Genomic DNA, 22,493 nt, shown 5'->3' with positions numbered 1-22,493 from the left:
AAAGGTTTTTTGTTAGAAACTTTATGGCTTCCCCAATAAGTTGTTTTATTTTGAGTCAGAAAATGAGAAAAAAAAATCAAGCAAATTTGTTGAAACATCTGTTTAGATATGTGACGCTTTCTTTTATATAGTGCGTGCATATTTGGATAAAAAGTGCGAAATTCATATTGGAACTCTTTGGTTTCTGAATCAATGATAATCATTTTGTTCCATTTTTGATGAAAAATCACAAGTCTAAGGTCTCCATCAATCTGACTCAAATGAATCCTGACACTCGTTGTTGCCAAATAAATGAATCATCAAGAGGGAAGTAGCTTACTGGAAATACTGCAAATTCAGACGATTTTCTTGAAACTCATCAAATACATTTCTGACTGAAATTATTCCATGGCGGGACATCACCAACAGTGTCTGTGATAACAACCCCAAAACAAAAACCTCACAGAGTTGCTCTACATGTAGGAAACACATGCAGCATTTTCTGTCACAAGGAAATCGCGACAAATTTATGTTCATGTCGGATGTCGCTGAAATAACTGCAGTGAAGAGCAGTAAAACATTTATTTGGCTTAAAATTGTGACCAGGATATTAATTCTTGAGAATTATAGAAAGTATATGGACAGTTTTGTCCCAGATTTCTCATACAAATGCAATACTAATGGTGGCTAATTGGGGATCAAACAATAATCAGAGTAACTCAGAGACAAGACAAGTGCATGAAGGGAAAGTGAAGAATCAGAGGAACTGGAGAAAATAAAAAAGGTTTTTCATGAAGAAGAAGTATGAATGTGACAAATGGTTCATTTCCTATGTGAGTGTTCAAAATAGCACAGCGTCAGAGGATGGATGTGGCCTCTAGCAAAGCTATTCTTCAGCTAAGTGGCCTATCTGGAAAAAGATGCAGCCTGTGCAGCCGTCTTGTTGCTTATATCTTCTCACTCTGCTTGCCTTAAGATTGCATCTATTATCAAACGAAATAGAAGTTATCCTTCAAGGCAGTGTGGGTGATACACATCTCAAAAATCTGTCAAATATATACAAAAATAGGAGAGAGAGAGACACAGTGTCATGATCGAGTTAAAGATAACAGAGATAAAGACATGAGGCAACAGAAGATGTGTGAGACAGGATGAGGCCTTTTTTCTTAGCTTCTTGTTTACACAGCAGATGTGGTTCCAAAATTGTGTCGTAGAAAAAGCCAAAAATTTTTTTAGTAATCATCCCAAAAAAAAATTATCTCTTTAAATTGAATTAGTTTTTCTCATGTTGGCAGGCTAACTATAAAGTCCGTTCCTCATTGCTCACTAAATGACCAAATTAGTTTGAGGGTGTGATTATGACTCATACCACTTCTCTTTTTTTGCCTCCACCCACTAACTAACCTCTTGTATTTCACCGCTCAGACTTTTGTTTTCTTCCAACTAAACACAAAATAAAGCAAATTTTGCTTTGAAAGGGCCATGCTGTCAAATGCATAAACCCGAATTTGAATGAAATCATCACGCCACCGAAGAAAAAATTAAACAACTTGAGTCTGTTTGAGACCAAGACTGGATGGCGTGCAGTGAGGACTTTTACTGTTTAGATTATGTTCTTTGTTCAAGGTTTCACAATTAGCAACCAACATTTAGCAAAGCAACTAAGTTCACTGGCATTTATCTGTGCCAATTGTCATTTTTTCCCCCACCCTGACTTGTGATTGTCCACCTGTGATTGGACAGTTGAAATCTCCGAATTTCCAACATTTCCAGCCAGTGAATTAATTATAACCAAGTGCCGACAGTTCCATGTTGTTGCTGAGTGAAGTACACTTATTGTTAGCTTATTTCTATATTATAGTGATGCTAAAAAAATGAAAATGTGGTCTTCTTTTGACACAAAAGAAGACCACATTTTTTTAGGTAACACAGAAACAGTCATTTCCACTGGTACTCATTGACATTTGAGAGAGTAAACCTGTCTTAGTTCTGGTGCAGCTCCATTGTAATATGCAAGTATTCTTGCCTTGTCATTTGGGCAGTAAAAATCTGAGCATTCATCTGCCAACTTAGACTTTTGAGGCTCTTATTTTGAAACAGGCTCAGTTCTCCAAACTTCCTGCAATTTAAGGTATATGACGTTAAAGTTACACTCATGGTTGAACTTAGTGCTGCTTAGGTTTTTTCAAAACATATTGGTCTTCAGTTTCTGGTGCGCAGCCAAAAAGAAAAAAACAAAAAAAGAAAAGAAAAGAAAGAAAAGAGTAGTCTTGAATGTCTGCTTCTGACATGTGCCATGTTGACGTGAGATAATTCTCAGCCAAATATTTCACATTAATTAGAATTTATCTCATGTTGCACTCATGTTATTTTGCATCAAAACATCCACAGAGACTGCTAAAACAAGAAAAGGTCGCTACTCCGTTGCACTGATTGTTATACCAGCCTCATAATTCATGGTTGAAAAAAAAAATGACTGAAAAATTTACATGACTCAAGTCATTGTTTGTCACTGAGGGGTTATGGTGACTACAAAGACCGACCATTTGAGAACCACTGCTCTAAAGCATACATGTGGAAACAGCTGTTTAAATTTTAGTAACTGTAAGTTTGAAATAATATTAAACCATATATTACAGCACCTCTCACTGATACAGTGTGACATTGTTTCTGCCTTTAATAACCACACAGAGCACAAAAAGGAAATTGTATTTAATACAAGATTTCTATGGCAGCAAAGGTTATGTCATTTGAGAGGCCAAGTGGTTGAATAGCTATATGGAAAATTCAATTGAGAGATGAACTGCATATCTGAGTGGGTAGAAAACATGAAAAAATAAAAAATCCTCTCTGCTAATACTGAACAACTTTTTTACTTTTAAATACAACATTTACTGTCTTTCTTTTTTGTAGTCAAACTTCCACGAAGAGAAATGTAAATTTATTTTATTTGATATTAAAAAACATTAAAATAGCATATTTCTCACTTGGTATGTTAACTTAAGAATCAAAACTATCTGTTTTTTTTGTCTTTTATTTATGGCATCTGACAAGAAAATTAAATCATCAAAATATGCGCAGTGTCATCTCTCTCACTGACAAAACAGATAATTAACGTTAGCAGAGGTATCAAAAGAACTGACTGCTGCGACGTCTGTGGCTTGAGGCAATCAGCTGGGTTTCTAATTGGCATTATACACAACTTGTCAACCTTGTGTTTTAACTCTCTTAGCACGACGCTCAGCAGGAGGACGGCAAACGTCACAGCCTAACAGCAGGGAAGCGGAGGTGTGTCCCGAAAGACCGCCAGTTCCCGAAACTGCACAAAGAACAAAAATAACTTTACAAAAGTGCATGTAGGGTCAATGCAACCCTGCTGGACTGCGCACAGAGTAAAAGGCTCAGGGGTTCCAATAGACCTCATCTCTAACGGGTGATTAAGAATCTGCTCTTAGATCTTCTTTTATTGTAGTTTATTAAGAAAATTCAGTTTAGCTACAAGTAGTATTGGCAGGTCAAAGTTTCACAAATAGAGATAATATATCACTGATGAGTTATTGTTAGGTTGGAAAAAGTTCAATAACTAATATCACATAAAACTTGCAAAAATGTGATAAAAATAGACACTACTTAATGCAAACATATATTAATTTTCCAACATTTATTCATAGTAATTATTCCTCCAAGTAAGAGATTTTTGAGTCAACACACTTTGTCTGCAGGGACCATAAAGCATCAGAACTTTGAGCTGTGCTGAAAGCCTCACGCTGAGAACACATCGGGCTTTCAGTACCTCCCAAGAGGAACTTCAATGACAATTCATCTGAGAGCTGGCTCTTAGTTTGTTAAAAACTCCAAACAACTCTTAAATGAAAGGATCAATCAACCTGGGATATTATACATTCAATGATCACTCAGTAGCGTGAATGATCAGAAACTTTTTCCTTCTTTTTTTTATTTTGCATTTTATTACATTTTTACAGTTCAGAGCATTAAAGATTGTTTTTTCCTTCTATTACATTTGAATTATTTATTGCAGCAGTACTTCTATCAAACCAAGGCTTCAGCTAAAGTAAGCATACAGTTATATTTATATTAAATGCCTGGTGATTTTGAATAAGTCCACAATTATCCTCAACTTAACTGGAAATGCTTTTTTATTTGATGAAAAACCTTTAGAGGCTCAATGGTTTGCAAAAATATTAAAATGTAGTAATGAAACTACATGATTAGTATGAAAATTGGTTGTTTAATTTGTTCTTGGAATACATGTTTAAAACGCTTGCGTTTGGGATCATTGTTTTGCAAAATGATTTTTGAATTGAATTCAGGTGTCTCTGTGAAGTTGCTGACATTGTTTTGATCCTTAAGAATAGACTTCTTTTGAGTTTCTAACAAAATCTTCTCAGCGAAATGTTTTCTAAATGGACATGTAGCTGGGATTTGTTAGTGGAGAGAATGATATGTTCTGCTCCAACCTCCTACTTGGTGCTGCAGTGACACAAAACCCAGTGGAAAAACATGGACGTGGGTCAAGTGCATCCCACTCAGTGCTGCTTCCTCTTGTGTGATGAGTCTATATAGCAGAATACATTGTTGAAAATGGCCCACATACTAGACATTTTCATCTAGTGGGAAGGTATAAAAGGAGATCTTTTGGATGGCTTTTATGTCTTTGTATGTATCCAGTTTTTATATGTTTTTGTTTATTCCAGATTTGCTCTTAATGTATTGAAAATGTAAAATGTGTTGTCCCCCCCCCTCAAAAATCTACTCACATTTAACTTTCTCAGAAGTATTAATTTTAGGGGATATTTTGTTCTTTAAGGTCCAGATGTATTAAATGGTTGCCATTTCAAGCTTTCCTTTCTTCAATTCAGTTTTACATTCTGCATCATATTTCTTTTTCTCTCCCTCTTGTTTTGTAGATAAGTCCAGCTTCAAACATGGCTGACAAATTAATTCCCTCTGTTTAGACTAAACAGATATTGAAGATTATTCCTATAAAAATAAAAGCTGGAACAGAACCTGCCTTCTGCTTTTCAATCAGCTGGTTGGCAAAATCTTTTTTTTTCTTATCAGAATTTAAGTACATTTTTACTTGAGGAGTAAATCTAACAATAAAGTAGAAAACGTGACTTTAGTACATCTGGTATACATTTGGTAAATATTGTTGAAGCGTTATGTATATTTGCACCAGAATTGGATTTTTTAAGACTTGAACTTTGAGATCCAACTATGAATTTATCCAATAAACATGTACAACACATTGGAAAAGTATCGATATATCTTGAACTTCCTTCATGTTATAATAACAAACCTAACTAAAAACGAGGAAATGGGAAAGTTTTGATAGGACATAGCAAAACAGCTCCTACTTGTGAACTGAAAGAAAACAACTTGCTTTTCAAATGTTTTCTCTAAATAATCTAAGAATAGGGACTTGTTCCAGATCTTTCGGGGTATGTTCGCAGAGTAAATCTAAAAACATATTTGCCAATTTTTCTTGTGAGGAGAGTTAAAGACTCTTCTCCTGTGAATCAAAAATTGCTCTGTGTTCACTGAAACCCATTGCTCACCAATTTCCAAATCTCCCGACAGATCTGAAAAGGGAACCTCTGTCTTCGTTTTAAGTCTTTTCTGTCCTCTGAAATGTTCCCTTCCATAATTGTTCTATATTTAGCTGTATCGAGCTCACCGTCAACTTTGACCAGATTCCCTTCCCCTACTTAAGAAAACCAGTCAGGGATAGTTTGCCAGTGTTAGTGTCTTCCATTAACATTTACATGTAGGCCAAAAAGTTACATTTTTGTCTCATCTAAACAAAGCGCTGTCTTCAGACATATTTCCTGTGTTCCACACATGACTTGTGGCAAACTGCAGACAGCATTTCTGAATGGTTTGTTTCAATGCTGGCTGCCTTCATGCCACTTCTTCATCGTGGTCAGATTTGTGGAATTTTCAGTGGGCTATAAATCTCTGCAAAGAAATACTGCTTCTCTGTCTTCAGACCCCAGCTGGCTTATACACATATAAGAGAAGGGGAACATAAGCAATTAACAGAGATTAAGAGAGAGAGAGAGAGATATTGTGCATTCATAAATGTACATATTTGCGAACACAAATCAATTTAGCTGCAGTGATAGTTACTTACATTCCCCCCAGAATGTATGCACTCCAAGCTTAGTAAGGTCATTTCTTTTCTACTTATGTATAAAACAAAATTCTCACTTGCTAAAAGAGGTTGTTGTAATTACTAGTTAACTTATAAAAAAAATATTCAACCATCCTTTCTTTAAGCATTAAAATTAAAGTTATATTTATTGCCAATGTAAAAATCTTTTTTTTTTTCTCAAGGTTAAAATTATTAATTTTGAGTCCAGCATAAAAACAGCTTCATCCAACCATTTGAATGTTAGTTGGAGAGCAATCGAGTGCTTTGAGCTCCAGTTTAAAGGGGCCCTTGGACACAAAAAAAGTCTTAAAGCCAATCTAACTTTTGCTTGCAGAGTTTTCAGCAAGTGGAGACAACAAGGAGAAAATACTCATGATATACCGGCTTCATATAAATTTGGTACCAAGCCAATTATTTGTCGTTTCAATCAGATTTGTTGTTTAAGTTGATGAAGAGAAGCATGGCCCACCCACCCACACACCTGCTGTCACCACAGGAAAGCCAGCAGATTTGTGAAAAATGTTTTTCTTGCTTATTCTTTCCCACGAGATACCAAAGGACTCAGACAATATCTTGTTAGACAAAGGACATAATGGTTGTTTTTTTTCTGTATTTTTTGAGGAAAGGTTTAATCAACTCTGCCTCTTAAAATTGGTAGTTCAAAAATCTCAGGTTTTATCTCCATTCTCCGAACTAAAATCTGTGAAGTAAAGCAGCTATATAGTAAGGAAAAAGACACCTTTGCGCTTGAAAGGCTGCTGTACCTTTAATTTGACAGCTTCTCTTTGCAGTAAAACAAATGGAAATTATTCCAGATGGTGTGTAATAGGGTACAATATGTACCTGTGTATGTGTACAATTCCCTTTGAGACCTTAGAGAAAGTTGACATTTGCGATGCTGTGCTTCCTTTGAGAGTTGTAGTGCATGAACCGTGTCATTAATCAACACTTGCCTCTTTAGATTAAAAAAAGGTGTTTCCTTGAACCCTTTTTAATCTCTTGAACCTTGGAACCATGCACTGCAACAATAATCTTTAAAAATAATTGTTTGTTGAAGGTATTTGTTGTAGACGTAGCACCGAATGATATAACCTCAGAGACGAGTTTTATAGGAGCGTTGATATTGGACTCTCCACCCTCATAACTGGCTGCTTGTTAATCCTAAAAACTGCAAAAGTGTGTGTTTTTGCAAATAAACACTGCATTTGCATGTGCTTTATAGTGCATGAGCAGCATGCTGAAGCAGACATTTTTCAGCAGGGCACTGAAGCAAAGATTATGCATCTGGATTTGTATTGTAAGTACACATGCTGAGTAAATGAGTGCAGTACCTTAATGGCAGAGGTGGCAATCTGGAGGTGGTGGAGTCGCCTCAGGGTGCTCTCCCGATCGGTGAAATAAGAGGCCGCCAACTGATGGAGCAGCTCCAGGGACACCGCAGAGCTGTTGCTGTTGCCCTCCGACTTCTTATTTAGCTTCTGCTTGTCCAGGAAAATAGTTAAAGACTCTTCTCCTGTGAATCAAAAATCAATTTATCCATTTGTGCCTGATTACAAAAGCTACTACTTTCACTGAAAATACTAGTTTGTTTGTTTTTTCATTCAAGTATTTTGGTAGGTTTTTAATCCTATCGCTCTTTTTTTGAATAGTCATTTTCATAATTTACCTACTTTCTTGGCTCCTTTTGCCTTCATCAAGCAATTACAGGAAACTTACCTATTTCATTTTAGTAAACTGTCCGGGATTTGCAACTAACTTTTGAAAATCTCTACAGAATTATATGGAGAAGAATATAATGAGACTAATTTTGCAATGTCTCGAGTTTGGACAAATTATAACAGCACACCTTCAAAAATCAAAATACTTCTATTATTTTAGTGCAGTATCACAAGAATTTCCCAGTTCAGATGACCAATGCCATTGAGTCTATTGTAATCCAATAACTGGATAAGTTTTAAACAAGTCAAAGCTTACTGGTAACTGTATTACCCGGCCATAACCCAAACACTAATATTCTGAAATATTTATCTTTAATGTTAGACTCAGAGCAGCATGATATTAAGAGCATATCAACAACTCCAAAGATGTGAGAACTATGTAAAATGCTAAACACATATATACACAATGAAGTAAGTTTTTCTACTTACTTCATGATGTATTTGCATTCATCCAATCAAACATCATGTTCTGCCTCTCTGTGTTGCCTTGTAATTGACTTATGACCTGCCCAAGTGGTACCCCGCCTCTCGCTTAATAACGGCTGGAAATATGGACCAGCCACCTAATGATTTTATTGCTAAACAACAAACCATGGAAATTTTGATTTTTGTTGAACATTTCAATACTGCTATTCAATTCAGAATGATAAAAGAGAGCATTTTAAATCTCTACTACTTTGTTACACAAATTTGCAATATCAGTTTTGTTTTGTTCCGGTTTACTCTGCAGGGGTCAAGACTGAAAAAAAAAACCTTCAGCATATTACTGTGAAGAGAGCAAGAGTTTTATTCATGTCATTTTCTGTTCCTTTTTTTATAGATTTCTACAGCTGTGTGTCTTCTTCAGTGGAAAGGAAAAGGGGAATTTTAGCACCGCAAGCAATAACAATGGTCAAATGCTTCAGGGTATGAGGTGTGGGTCTAGCTTACTTTTTCCATCTGTCTGCAGTGGCACACTGACACAGGATATCACTCCAACAAGTCCTAAAATGAGTATCTCTTCTATCTTCGTGTGTCCCATCAATTTCTAAGAACGAACACCTGCAGGTCCTCCTTACCTCCCAGGGTAGCAGAAACCAGGAAGTGGGTGCCGTACTTCTTGATGAGGTTTTCGTTGATTTGCTGCAGGGTTGGCCGCCTCCCCAGTAAACGCAGGTTGCGTAGGAACTCTGGTGCTAAGGGCAACGGAGCTTTGAGGAAATCTCTCTTCTCTGTTGCCAAGCTGTTCACCTTCCAGTGGCTGAACTCCCTGCAGGTATGGACAGATTCACAAGTGAATACACACTGTGCCATTGTTCCTTCTTTCAGGGACAGTCGGAAATTAGGCCACAACCCAGGACCTGCTTACACAATGACTCTCTTGCAGAATTTAATTGAAGGCAGTGGTCAGTTTTAAATTTGCATTCAGCAAGTAAGATGAAAGAATATCTTTTGGTGTCTATAGTTCAAATCTAGTGTCAACATGTGATTTATCAATCTAATTTTCTTCTAAGTTACTCTTCAAAAAGATGCTAATCTGACCAGAAGTTAGCAAGTCTGTCACCTGTTGTCCACTGGAGATTTTCATCAACCCCAAAGCAAATGGGAATTAAATAAAGGAGGTTTAGAAAAGGCATAGTTTATTCTGCTACTCAATGAATGCGTAAGCATTGTTTTGATTTTATTTACTAAGTCCAAAGTTTTCCTTAATGCATTCTGCCAATTCTAATTTCCTCTCTGACCATTGGCGAGTAAATTGTAGATGGAAAAACAGCAGAGATTCTGACATGAAATGATGCGAGTGAAGACTTTTATAGAGTACATGCTTGAAATCATTCAGAGTTTTGCTAAAGAGAAACACCAACCTTGGTGTGGTGTAAGGGTGGATTCAATCAAAACTTTAATTGTAGTGAAGACATTCCCATTCAAATTTTTTGTTTTTGTTTGTTTTCTGTCAGAGATATGTGAATAACAGCAACATTAAGGTGTTTATAACTACATTTAATGTTAGCAAAGGGAACAAAAGAGAAGCACTGCGTGGTAATGGTCTGGAAATGCAAATGCTATGACTGTTATGGTAACACATACATGATCAGCTGATTTACATTATTTGAAGGACTTTTATGGACTAATTCAGTTTCAGCCTGTGTATTGAATTGATAAGTCCTTTTTTAAGCAGTGGCGGAGCCACAGGGGTGGCCGGGGTGGCACTTGCCACCCCCAACAGACGCCTGGCCACCCCTAGTGCCACCCCACTGGAAATGGTAATTTTAAAACATAATACTTATGAGATCGGCAAAGATTTGCCAGAAAAACTCTAATTTCCGACTGTCCCTGAAAGCAGCCCGATGCCCGACGCTGTTGATTGGTTACTGACATGTGGTTCCTGCTTGTTCAAAAACACATCAAGGCCTTTAGAGTCCACCGTAGAGGAGTTTTGCAGGTATTTACAACATTTTACCGCTCAGCGGTAACCACTGTTACCTTCCTAATGAGAGGTGGCACTTGTCATACATTTCTAAAAAGAAAAAAAAAATGGTTGTGCACCGCTGCGTAGTGCCTCGTTTATTATATTAGCCATGCTAGTGCTGATAGATCGTGTTTTAGACAGATTCTTATGTTTTAGTGACACGCTGCCCTGTAATGTTTTATATCTCCCAGCTCTTGCTTGAAATGTGTGTTTTAAGAATATGTGAAAAACCATTAAGTTTTATAATGACTGAAATGTAAGTAGGCTATGTCATATGAAAGCTTTGAATTATAACCTAACTAGTTATATTAATTAATTTTAATTGGGGCCTGCCTAGCAATGCATGGAGGCAGTTACTGACTTGCAAAGTAAGTCAATAACTGCCTCCATGCATTGCATGGCAGGCACCTATTAATCTACACCCAATAGAATGTCTCTTTATTTATTTTTCTTCCGTCAACCGGAATGCGGCTCGTACCGCTGCGAGCACACCCACAAAAGTGGTATCAAATCGTGCGGCTCGGCGCCGGGAGGGGTGCTATTACTTTTGGTGGGATTCGGAGTTACGATAAAAAAGTAAAAAGCGAAAAACCATCAAAAATTCTTGTCAGTTAGAAACTGCCCAAACTAGAGTGTAACCAACGTTTCGTTAGAGTGTGGGAAGCACTGCGATTCTGACCCCAAATAAATTTTGAAATCGCCGTCACGACCACAAATATCGCCCTATCGGTATCAAACTCGGTCATGACATAGATACACATGCCTGCTCCGGTAAAATGTTTTCAAAATTTTTCTAGGGCTTATGGTTTTCTGTCTAGGGGCTTCAGAGCGAAGTGATGCGACAGGATTTTGACTCGCTCAGCCAGGTTCCCTTCCATGTATTTCTGAAAAATGTCAGACCTCAGCGCACACCATTTTTATCTCGTCGCTATTATTACTGTGAGTGATGTACAGATATGAATAGCGGGACTATCGGAGATGAAAGATAGCCCTCTCATACGCTTCAAACGGTTTTCCGATATGTATCACGGTTTCCGAACGGGAAGCAGTTGTTTGGACTGCTTTTTTCAGTCAAAGCTGACTGGGTGTCTCACAAAGATAGAATTCTTTCTGTCTCACACACATGACAGTTGCAGAGGATTAATTACCATAGCAACGAAGCACAGCAGGGCCGAGCAGCTGATTAGAACTACAAAAACGCATCACTGTAGTTTTTACTATGGCAGAGCTCTGAGGAAGGAGCTGGCCTTTAGAACTGCTTGTGTTTTGGGCATTTTATAACTGATTTTAACCAACCTTTGCTACACATGGGATTAGTGTTAATTAAGTTTAATTAATCTTAATGAAATTAAGCTTAATGAAATTTCAAAATAAAAGCCTTGACAATTTTTATATCAATTGCTGTTTGGAGCATTTTAGAACTGATTTAACACAATCACTGTTACTCATGTGAATAGATTGGACATTTAAACGAGGCTTACTGAAAATTTCAAAATAAAAGCCTTAATATCCTTTCTGGCTCATGCCTATTTTAGTGAAAATGGCTGCCTCAAACTGATAGAATTCTGTCTCCCCCTGTCTGACTCACAGCCTGCAGAGGATCCATTACCATAGCAACGGAGCACAGCAGGGCCAGTGGTTAGGACTACAAAAACGCATCACTGTAGTTTTTATTATGGCAGAGCTGTGAGGAAGCTGTTGGCCTTTAGAACTACTTGTGTTTTGGGCATTTTATAACTGATTTTATCCAACCACTGTTACACACAGGATTAGTGTGGTAATTTTAAATTAAGTTGAATTAAAATTTCAAAAAAAAAGCCCTGACATTCTATTATATTATGGAATTGCTCTCTTGGGGATTATGTGACTTTTTTTTAACAAAACCACTGTTACACTTTGGATTATTTTGGACAGTTAAAATGAAGCTTACTGAAAATTTCAAAATAAAAGCCTTAAGACTCCTTTCTGGATCATGCCTATTTTAGTGAAAATGGCTGCCACAAACTGATAGAATTCTGTCTCCCCCTGTCTGACTCACAGCCTGCAGAGGATCCATTACCATAGCAACGGAACACAGCAGGGCCAGATGATTAGGACTGCAAAAACGCGTCACTGTAGTTCTAACTATTGCAGAACTCGGAGGAAAAAGCTAGACTTTAGAACTGCTTGTGTTTTGGGCCTTCTATAACTCTTTTTAACCAACCATTGTTACACATGGAATTAGTGTGGAAATTTTAAATTAAGTTTAAATTTTTTTCTCTGAGGCTAGAGCTCTGCCTTGCACAGCAAAGCAGAGCATTAGCATTAGCCTTTTACCTTAAATGAGGTATTAGCTGTTTCCCTTACTTACTACCCATGTTCAATAATTCATGCTTGTGACTATCCACGTGCTATTGATGACATTGCAGCTTTCTTTAGCATGGATGCTAATGTTTAGCATCAGAACGCTAGGTCCAAACCGACGGGCACACTTTGGCAGGCCCCGGTTAAATTTCTTCAGGAATTTTCTAGTTTATATGTTGATTTTAAGTGTTTCTCTTTACTATTCTTGTATATATATGATGGTGTTTCTCACATCACGTTTTCTGCTCTTCTTCTATCCAGGCGTCTCTGCCTGATCATGTGACTGGAGGCTCTTCAGACCCAGGATGGTTTTCAGGTCCAGAGATAAAGAGATGAGCTCATGTTAGTGGACTTCCTGACCAGAGTTCACTCATCTCAAACACACACAATGTCTTTACATATCAACTACATAACTTTACACAAACCTCATGTATGTATGGACCCACAGTGTCACTGAAACAACCTGAAATTGACAAAAGGGATAAATGAAGATTTACTAAAAATTAACCAATAAAAAAATTATTTTGAATTGAGGTTCAACAGAATAAGAAAATGACAGAGCAAGATGACTACAATTACACAGATTATTCTTAAACTTAAGGTCCAATCCTCCCTGGCTGGAGGAAAATTAATGACAAATTCAAGAGAACTGTGATATGAATTGTTACTAAAAGTCCAGAACAACCAAGTCCAGGAAGTAAAGGGAAACTACAAGGTCAAGGTCATGTGAGGTGACCAAGGAAGAAAGCAAATCATTAAAAAGTGAGGCGTCTCATCTGACCTTCAGACAGATGAGACAAAATGTCCATCAGCTCTATGGTCACAGACACAAAAACACTAATAAGTTTTAACTACCATCATTTTAATTGAGCCACAATGAAAATCAGTTTGTCAGGAAACAATTGTTTACTATTTTTGTCAGTTTCAAGCTCCTTACCACTGTGGGCTTTTCGTTCATTAACAGAAGGTACCAGTTTTTTATGTATGCTCACTTACAAACTATGTACACAATTTGCCCCCATATTTACAGTTTTAGTTTTCTATGACTTTTATTATTATTATTAATAGTATTATTACTACTTTGTAGAGAGACACGCTCCTGCTTTTATATTTGCCTTTAATGTTTGAATGTTAATAAATATGTTAACAGTAACTGTCCCAGTTTCTCCATTTTATTTTGGTAAATTTGCTTTTACTTTATCACCGAGCGAGAAATGTCCCCACATTTATTCTTGGAAATATGGTCATTTTATGTTAATGCGGCTCGCACCGCTGCGTATCCCCCCCACAAAAATGGTATCAAAACGTTCAGCTTGATTCGGAGAAGGGAGATATTACATTTATTGGGATTTGGAGTTACAATTTCCAACTGCCGAAACGCAGAGTACAAACGCCACCAACTGCCACTCCATTAGAGCTACAAATGAAGTTGATTTTTGACCCTAAATAAATTTTTAAATCGCTGTCACGCCCACAAGTATCGCCCTATCGGTATCAAACTTTCATGACATTGATAGGCATGCCTGCTCTGGTAAAATGCTTTCGAAATTTCCCCTAAGGCTCCTAGTGCCAGCGACCCCAAAATCTCTCCCTCTGCCGCCAGCGTCCCTAAAGGCGCGTGGTGCCAGCGGCCCTCAAAATCTCTCCCTCTGCCGCCAGCGTTCCCTAAGGGACCTGGTGCCAGCGGCCCCCAAAATGTCTCCCTCTACTGCCTCCAGCGTCCCCCAAGGCTCCTAGTGCCAGCGGCCCCCAAAGCTCTCCCTCTGCCGCCAGCGTTCCCTATGGGACCTGGTGCCAGCGACCCCCAAAGCTCTCCCTCTGCCGCCAGCGTCCCTAAAGGCGCGTGGTGCCAGCGGCCCCCAAAGCTCTCCCTCTGCCGCCAGCGTTCCCTATGGGACCTGGTGCCAGCGACCCCCAAAATGTCTCCCTCTACTGCCACTATACCCCAAGGCTCCTAGTGCCAGCGACCCCAAAATCTCTCCCTCTGCCGCCAGCGTTCCCTAAGGTTCCTAGTGCCAGCGACCCCCAAAATGTGTCCCCCTGCTGCCGCTATACCCCAAATAGCCCATCCAGAAATTAAAATATCCATGCGGGTACCCAGTACCGCAATGTTCCCGAATTATATAAATTTATAAATGCAGTTCCAATTCTTCTGAGGACTGTTGGCCTCTCTTCCGGATTTTCTTCATTAACATCTTCTTGGTTTTGAAGTGGAGTCTCTTTTGGTGGGCTCGCTTCCGACTTTGCCTTTGCATTAATCATTTCAAGTTCTTCCCTCAAAGAAACTATTTGTTGTTGGAGCCCAAGATTTTCTTCTTTGAGGGACTCCGCTTCTCTGGACTTCTCTTCGTAAGCGTCCTTGGCGTTCTCCCTTGTTGTCCTATGTGTCCGATCGAGGACCACATAGGACTTCGCCATGGCATTATAATCGCTGTTTAATTTTTGAATTTTGGATTTCTCCCTCACCAAATCATAATTTAATTTCCATGCCATTTTTTTGTAGTGTCTATTTTTGGTTTCCAGGAGATCGTTTTTTATTTGAATGCTCCTGGCATTATTGTTTGTACATTTATGGAAGCGCTCAATCCTTTCTCTCAAAATTTTATTTTCTCTTTCGAGTTCCTGGTTCTGTTCCTTGAACATATTTCGGCTGCTCTTTAAAATTTCAATTCTCGCCAGTAAAAAATCGTTTTCTAGCATTGCGGTCGGTTGAACTTCTGCGGAAAATAAATTTTTCTCTGCCATTATTGATTCTTTCAGACGTGAAGCTGCAAATGAATCTCTCAGAGGAATCTGAGAATATAGAGACAGTCACCAGTGATGTCACAGACAGGATGAGTGACATCACAGTTTCACATCAAAGCCACAAGAAGTCTTTTGCATGAGGGGGAGTTAAGGTGGGGGACGGGGGGAATGTTTTTTTTTTTAACTTCATTCGCAGATACAATGTGTGACGACAGAGTGAAACATTTATTATTCCCCAAGAAAAACCAAAAGAGATAAATACAGATAAACGGTATTCAAGAAAAATAAAAAGTCATCTGCGATAGCTTATTATTTTAAACGGGTTGGATATTCTGTTGAAGGAAGTGATGTTTTTGTCGTGTAAACTGTTCCAATGCTATAATAAGCATAACTTCCTGATAAAGCCCTTGGATTGAAACTGGATGTACTTTTTCTTTTTATTACAACTGTATTTTAATGAGTCTGCATTTTCTGTCCCATTGATCTTCTTGAAGGAACTCTATTGTTGGTGTGTCAAAACCGTCTTTTATCACAAAACCTGAGTGTTTTTCAAACTTGCTGCTTTTCCAAATAGCTAATTTATTATTTATACGGTCAATGGAAACGCATCTAGTTATTATTATTATAACTTATTCTTCCGTAAATAAAAGCCTGGACATTTTTATATCAAGACTTTGCTCTTTAGGCCATTATATAACTGACTGAACTAGTGTTACACGTGAGATTAGTGTTGCCACTTCAAATTAAGCTTACCGAAAATTTCAAAATAAAAGCCTTAAAATTTCACTCCACCTTTTGCAGCGCCACAAGCGTTGCAATGATATTAGCTTGAATTATCTTTTTCTGTCAGGTTAGGGCACTGTCTTGCGCAGCAAGACGGTGCATTAACATTAGCACAAACATTACCATTTCATTGTTCTCGACCAGTGCACTGCCAAAGGCAGTGCAATGAGATTATCCTGCCTTATCTTTTTCACTCAGGTTAGGGCTCTGTTTGCGGAACAAGGCAGAGCATTAGCATTAGCCTTTTATCTTAAATGAGGTATTAGCCATTTCCCTTACTTATTACCCATGGTTAGTATACTGAATGGAGTAAGTCAATTACAGACTTCATGCTAGAGATGCCCGACATGCTACTGAAAGCATGTAGGCTCACATTAGCATTTTGGCTAATTTTAGCTTATACATTACTTTTAACATACTGCATGGTGCAAGTCCATGTTAGTTTACGTGCTTGTAACATTCCACCTACTACTGTTTATACTGCAGCTTTCTTGAGCATTATGCTAATGTTTAGCATCAGAACACTGGGTCCAAACCGACGGGCACACTTTGGCAGGCCCCGGTTAAATTTCTTCAGGAATTTTCTAGTTAATGTATTTTTAATTTAGTATTATTTTAGCTAGCTACTGAAAACTAAAAACTATAGTTTAAATAATAGTTAAAATAGTGTCTCTGCCAAACAGTCATGGAGTCTAAATACCAGGCTCTTATTTTGTGTAGAGCCCAAATGAAGAGAAAAGGGAATATCTCCCAGTTCTTCTTAAAGAGGCAAAAACCAGGGCCAGACCAGGACCAGACAGAACCCTGCAGCAGTGACCAGGACCAGACAGAACCCTACAGCAGTGACCAGGACCAGACAGAACCCTGCAGCAGTGACCAGGACCAGACAGAACCCTGCAGCAGTGACCAGGACCAGACAGAACCCTGCAGCAGTGACCAGGACCAGACAGAACCCTACAGCAGTGACCAGGACCAGACAGAACCCTGCAGCAGTGACCAGGACCAGACAGAACCCTTCAGCAGTGACCAGGACCAGACAGAACCCTGCAGCAGTGACCAGGACCAGACAGAACCCTGCAGCAGTGACCAGGACCAGACAGAACCCTGCAGCAGTGACCAGGACCAGACAGAACCCTGCAGCAGTGACCAACCTGGAGAATCCAGCCAGGAGACTCCAGGCCCAAGTGTATCACCAGCGGGTTAGAGGCTGTGACAGAGTTATTAAGTATTAAAATCCAATAAGCCTAATTCTAAAGGTTAGCATGATGCTTTATGCATTTTTTATTGTGTCTGTTTATGCATTTCCAATTAAGTTCCAGAGAGAGATGAGGGTGATTCAGATTCAGAGTCAGACTCTGGGGAGGAAGACAGTGAAGCAGAAGGAAATGGCACTGAACTGCCCCCACCCAGCACAACCTATTGCACACCAGAAGCACCAGTTTATTTATTTATTTGTTTTTGGTCATATTCTGGGCTCTGAGTTTACATTTACATGTTCACTGTTCCATAGTGCCGTTTAACGTCTTGTTTGGTCATGGCAAATCTTAGTTAAATAAACCATTTTAATTTGAGTGTGTGTGAGAAAATATTTGTTTCCTTTCGTTCATCATTTGTATATGGACCCCTCTGATAAAGCCTTGCTCACCCTTTGGCCACCCCTTGAAAAAAAGTCTAGCTCCGCCACTGTTTTTAAGGGGAAAAGGGCACCTCATCTGGTGCTAAAACGTTTCACCCCATACAAACAACTTCTGATTTTCAAAAACCAAAACTGTTTCAATTATCCAGATATAATTGTGTGGGTGAAAAAAAAGTGTAATAGCTAGCAGTTAAACCACTAAAATCAGATCAGAGTTGTGCCTTTCCAAGTAAGTTAATAGCAAAAGTTGTGTTTAAAGTTATATATGTATATTTGGTATTTCCAAAATTCTAATTCCAAAACCTACACAATAAAGAACGATACAGAGTGTATTGCATTATTATTACCATAATGTGCTCTTACATTGGGGTCACATTGAGGAGGTCAAACATATGGAGCTCAGGATAGAACAGCCAAGACCTTTCATCAAGAACAATAATTATTTCTTTTCAAAATCATTTTAACTGGATATAATTACATGTTAACTTTCTTTTATCTGTGATGTTATTACTAGTGTATTATGATTTGCTTTGTTTACAGCAGCAATTATAAGTTAGTACAGTATGATATTAGTTTATTGCATTTATGTATACTGCATAATAATAAAAAATCAGACTCTTAATTTTAACAGATGCTTTTGATCCCTGAATAAGAATAAGATAATCAAATTCCTCCTGCAACATTAATGAGATTCCAATCGTTAAAACTTGTGAAAGTTCTAAACATGGCCTCCAGAGATCAGACCTTAGAGTTATGTGTTAATTAGAGTAATAATATTAAAGTAATAACTTCTTTGTCTTTTCTGCATCTGCAGTGATTGTGGCTGAAGGTAGAACACCTGGGACCTGACACAAAACGAGGTGAAATTTTTTTTTTACTACTTCAATTGATGGGAGTGATTGTTTCTGTGTGTATTTAGTACAATTCAGTATTTGCAGTTCAGTAATAAAAATGGAAGCAGAATAGTTGAAAGACTCAACAAAAATATATAAAAAAGGGAGAAAAAAACAAAAAATGGAAAGAATGCACATTACTTCATCATAGTGTTAATAATAATAATAATAATAATAATAATAAAAACATTAAGGAGAGTTAAGAATTTTAGTCATAAATTGAAGTATTCAGACTATTGAGTAGTTGGTTGCATGTCATGATGTTTAATTGTTCAGATTGAATGTCAACTATTATCTTAAACCCATAAATCTACAGCTCAGTTTGGCCTCAAAATCAAACATTTTTCCCACACCAAATAAATAAATACAATAATATTAACAAATGGTGCAATTTATTTTAGTGTACAAAACAGCTTTTTCAGCCAGTCTCACTTAAAAAGTCATCTGTTCACATTTGACTAAGTAAAATATAAATTATTAATGTCCTAATTAATAAATCAGGGCAGAACGTTACCCCGAGGGAATGTTTTAATCAACCAAATGAGGTTTTACCATTCTGTGCTCCATTGCTTTTGCTGTTTAACTAACCAAATGATTAGCACGAGCAATGTTAAAAACTTAAACTTATTCAATTAAAACCCAAATATTAAACTTATTTCAAGTCTTCAGCATTATGTGTTTTATGAGAATTTCCCAGTGGTTCTGCACTTGAGCTGTTATGAAGTATGAAACGTCCTGGTCAGAAAGAACTTTATTGTTCTTCTTATAACTTGGAGTAAAAGAAAAAGCATCTTTCAATCAAGGAAACAAAACTGGTTCAGATTAAAGAAAAAGTAAAGAATTAACGGCTTCAGTAGCTCATTTAGTGGTCTTGTCTAATACAGAAATACCACTGAACATAAAAGCTCTGAATTAGTTTTAAAATCCCAATGATAAAAAAAGTACACAGTTAATTGCAGCTTTACCTCAACAGCTCCTTCAACTGCTGTATCCGGGAATGTATCTGTTCTTATATGCATTGACCTTTAAAAGAGCCATTAAAGGTAATGAGAAATGTGTCAAACTTTATCACATTTTTGTTTCACAGCATTGTCATTATTGATGCAATTATTATTAGACTAATGATCCCAGTTTCATGAAAGAGTGTAGAAAACAAGGACCAGTAATTTTCCATGTAATTATTAGAAAATATGGGAAATGTACATATTTTTACATTCTCAAACCTCCAAACCTTAGTTTTTGCCAGTTTTCATTGTGCAATGGCACTTTTTCAAATCTTGGGACTGATGAAAAGCAATATGCCTATGAATGTGTTCATTTGGTTTTGAACACATTCATAATAAAAACATTCATTCAAAATAAAACATTCACAATAAAGCATTATTATTCTAATGTCTTGCATTATATTATGGGGATACTTGAAACTGCTTCTGCAACATTACCTATGAATATTTCTACATATTAACATACAAATTAGTAAGGAAATATTTTTTTTAGTATTTCCCAAGATTCTTTTATGAGCGGTATGGTGTAAAGATGCGACCTGAAAAACATGAGGAACACATACGAAGGTATTTCGGCACAAAAAGATGACTTACTATTAATTAAAAACCGGGGCACAGATTATGGATGATTCGGAGGATGAAGCATCTCTCTGCTTTTACTTCAGCGTGCGGTAGGTCATGTGTTTTTAGTAAGGAAACAAAAATCTGCCCCAGGTCACCCTCATCACCCAGGGCAAGAGTCCATACGAGAGATCCACAAATGACAGGCGATGATCTGGATTTTATTACATTACAATCTTCCTATTTCTTTACAAAGAGATCAGCCAGGAGAGAGGAGACGGGTCAGCAATGAAAATGTGACTCATAAATTATGTTGTCTAAATTAGCAGGTTAGCTAAGCCCCTGATCTACATGTATGTGCAAACAAAACAGACTTAGGATATAAGTGGTATGAATTTAGTATTCTGGAACAAAACACTGTTTTTGTTTGTTTGTTTGTTTGTTTTTTTCCCATGAGTGGACTTTCTCGCCTGTACACACAGTAGAACATACACAGGAGGAGGTATAAATGTAGTGTGTCATTGTCACAGTTTCCCTACTAACAACTACTTTTTGCGGTCAAAAGTTTACCATTACAGACAACACAATACCATAATTATTCTGTTGAGAGCTACTCAGAAATATACAATAAGCCTGTTCTCCCTGATATTATAAAGAAAATATGAATAGGGTCATTCAGGCAGTACTATGATAAAGACAGCAGTGGCTGTAATTAGTTTTTTGTTGTTGCATTAAATGCTTGTCTTCAAAGTAGGAGTCAGTTTTGCTACCATTTACTACAGAGCGTGACAAAGCTGTCCATAGAAGGAATGGCCTCGGGAGCATATGGTCACACTTGTGCTTCATTAGGAGGTTCATTCTCTCTTAATGTGCCAATTAAGGTCTGCCCACAGCTGCACAGTCGCAGCTCAGCACTAGTACAGGCTACCCTGAGCTCCGGCCACACTGTTCTGTCTCGAAGGTGGTGCAAATGAGTCAGCCATGGGTGTGAGGGCACACCTTGCAGCAGCAAAGAGGCCAAGGCAAAGACATAAAAACAAACAAAAAAGGTCAAGAGGAACCAAGACAACCTTCTCTTTCTCACTCTGTGTTCAGAGACACCTATCCATCCCTTACTTTCACAAGTTTCTCTTCTGATTACATTCTCAGCGAACTCTCCTCCTACATTCAAGTCTAAGATGTCTCACTTGTGAAACACTTTTCTCTGCATGGCCATGGTGCAGCAATGCACCTTGTTCTCTCTGCAGAAACAATTCCTGTTCTCACCCCCTTCAGACTCTGAACCATCTTCGCAATAATTGCTGCAGCCACACATTGACTTTTTTTTTTTTAGCCAAGCGCACTGGTTAGTTAGCTATGTGCATGGCAATTTGGAACTAACCCTGAAGACTGATTAATGCAACTACAGAACCTGGAAAAAGTATCAAATGATTTGATTGTTTTACATTTTGCCAAGTAGCAACTAAAAATTTGGGGATTTTATCCTAGAGACCCACAAAAAGCCGTGCACAATTGTGAGGTGGAAGAAAAGCTACACGTTGAAGGGTACAACACACATACCAAAACTGACCTTATCTAAAAGAACTGCTTTTCCCCAAGGCACTTTAAAAATCCTTACCTAACCTTAGAGATTTAGCTACAACATTAACTTGCTTCAGGTGATAACATCCTGAGCCTTCAAGATGCGAATGTTTTGTGACTCTGAAGTGTTGTGTTTAAAAGCTCTCGGCTGACTATCAGTGAGATATCGGAGGATATAGATGGATGGCAAATATAAGCCAAATGTGTCATGTCTGTGTAGCCAGGACACACAATGTATTCTCTCATATGTGAAAGCACAGCTGTTCTGTGAATTACTGGGCTTGTTGTTGGTGAATTTTAGTGAACAAACGTACTTGAGGCACAGAACAACTCCGGGGGAAACAAAGTCTCTAAATTCCATCAGTATTTCATTCCAAATATTTTAAATCAAATGTTAATCTCATTCAAAAGCAGGCAAGTACAATTCATTGCATGCACTGGCAAGCACTATTGCCAGCTTAGTATTTAGTCCTGCGAGTCACAGGATGGAAGTAGTCGTGGACTGATTTAGAGGTGCTGATGTAGACTGATGTGTTTTCAGCGTTGCACCGAAATGAGTGAGCACAGCAAATGTAGGAACTGATGGTGACTGAGCCCGAAAAGCAAAGAAGCACACTGCATCATTT

General features: G+C 37.9%; 1 protein-coding gene and 1 long non-coding RNA gene across 4 annotated transcripts in view; one reads left to right on the top strand and one right to left on the bottom strand.

The window, feature by feature from the left end:
- Nucleotides 1-22,493, bottom strand: part of brinp2 (bone morphogenetic protein/retinoic acid inducible neural-specific 2) — a 184,329-nt gene that overhangs the window by 57,509 nt on the left and 104,327 nt on the right. For 2 of the 3 annotated variants that reach the window (XM_055033142.1, XM_055033143.1), the window contains exons 3-4: nucleotides 8,931-9,121; nucleotides 7,486-7,667 (exon numbers count right to left, since the gene is read on the bottom strand). In XM_055033142.1, the coding sequence (XP_054889117.1) occupies nucleotides 7,486-7,667; nucleotides 8,931-9,121 (373 nt within the window). Of the gene's footprint in view, nucleotides 1-7,485; nucleotides 7,668-8,930; nucleotides 9,122-12,896; nucleotides 12,957-13,089; nucleotides 13,423-22,493 lie in introns of those variants that run through there. The other variant, XM_055033146.1, reaches the window with a different exon arrangement.
- The window catches only part of LOC129361918 (uncharacterized), a 29,780-nt gene continuing 20,215 nt past the window's right edge, over nucleotides 12,929-22,493 (top strand). The window contains exons 1-2 of the long non-coding RNA XR_008606176.1: nucleotides 12,929-13,006; nucleotides 18,643-18,688. This is a non-coding gene — a long non-coding RNA (uncharacterized LOC129361918). The remainder of the gene's footprint in view (nucleotides 13,007-18,642; nucleotides 18,689-22,493) is intronic.

This window comes from Poeciliopsis prolifica, unplaced genomic scaffold, assembly GCF_027474105.1.
Source record: "Poeciliopsis prolifica strain line A6 unplaced genomic scaffold, Auburn_PproV2 SCAFFOLD008, whole genome shotgun sequence".
NCBI classification, from domain to species: Eukaryota; Metazoa; Chordata; class Actinopteri; order Cyprinodontiformes; family Poeciliidae; genus Poeciliopsis; species Poeciliopsis prolifica.
The sequence above is the reverse complement of the archived record's forward strand: the minus strand, read 5'-3'. Positions and strand labels throughout refer to the sequence as shown.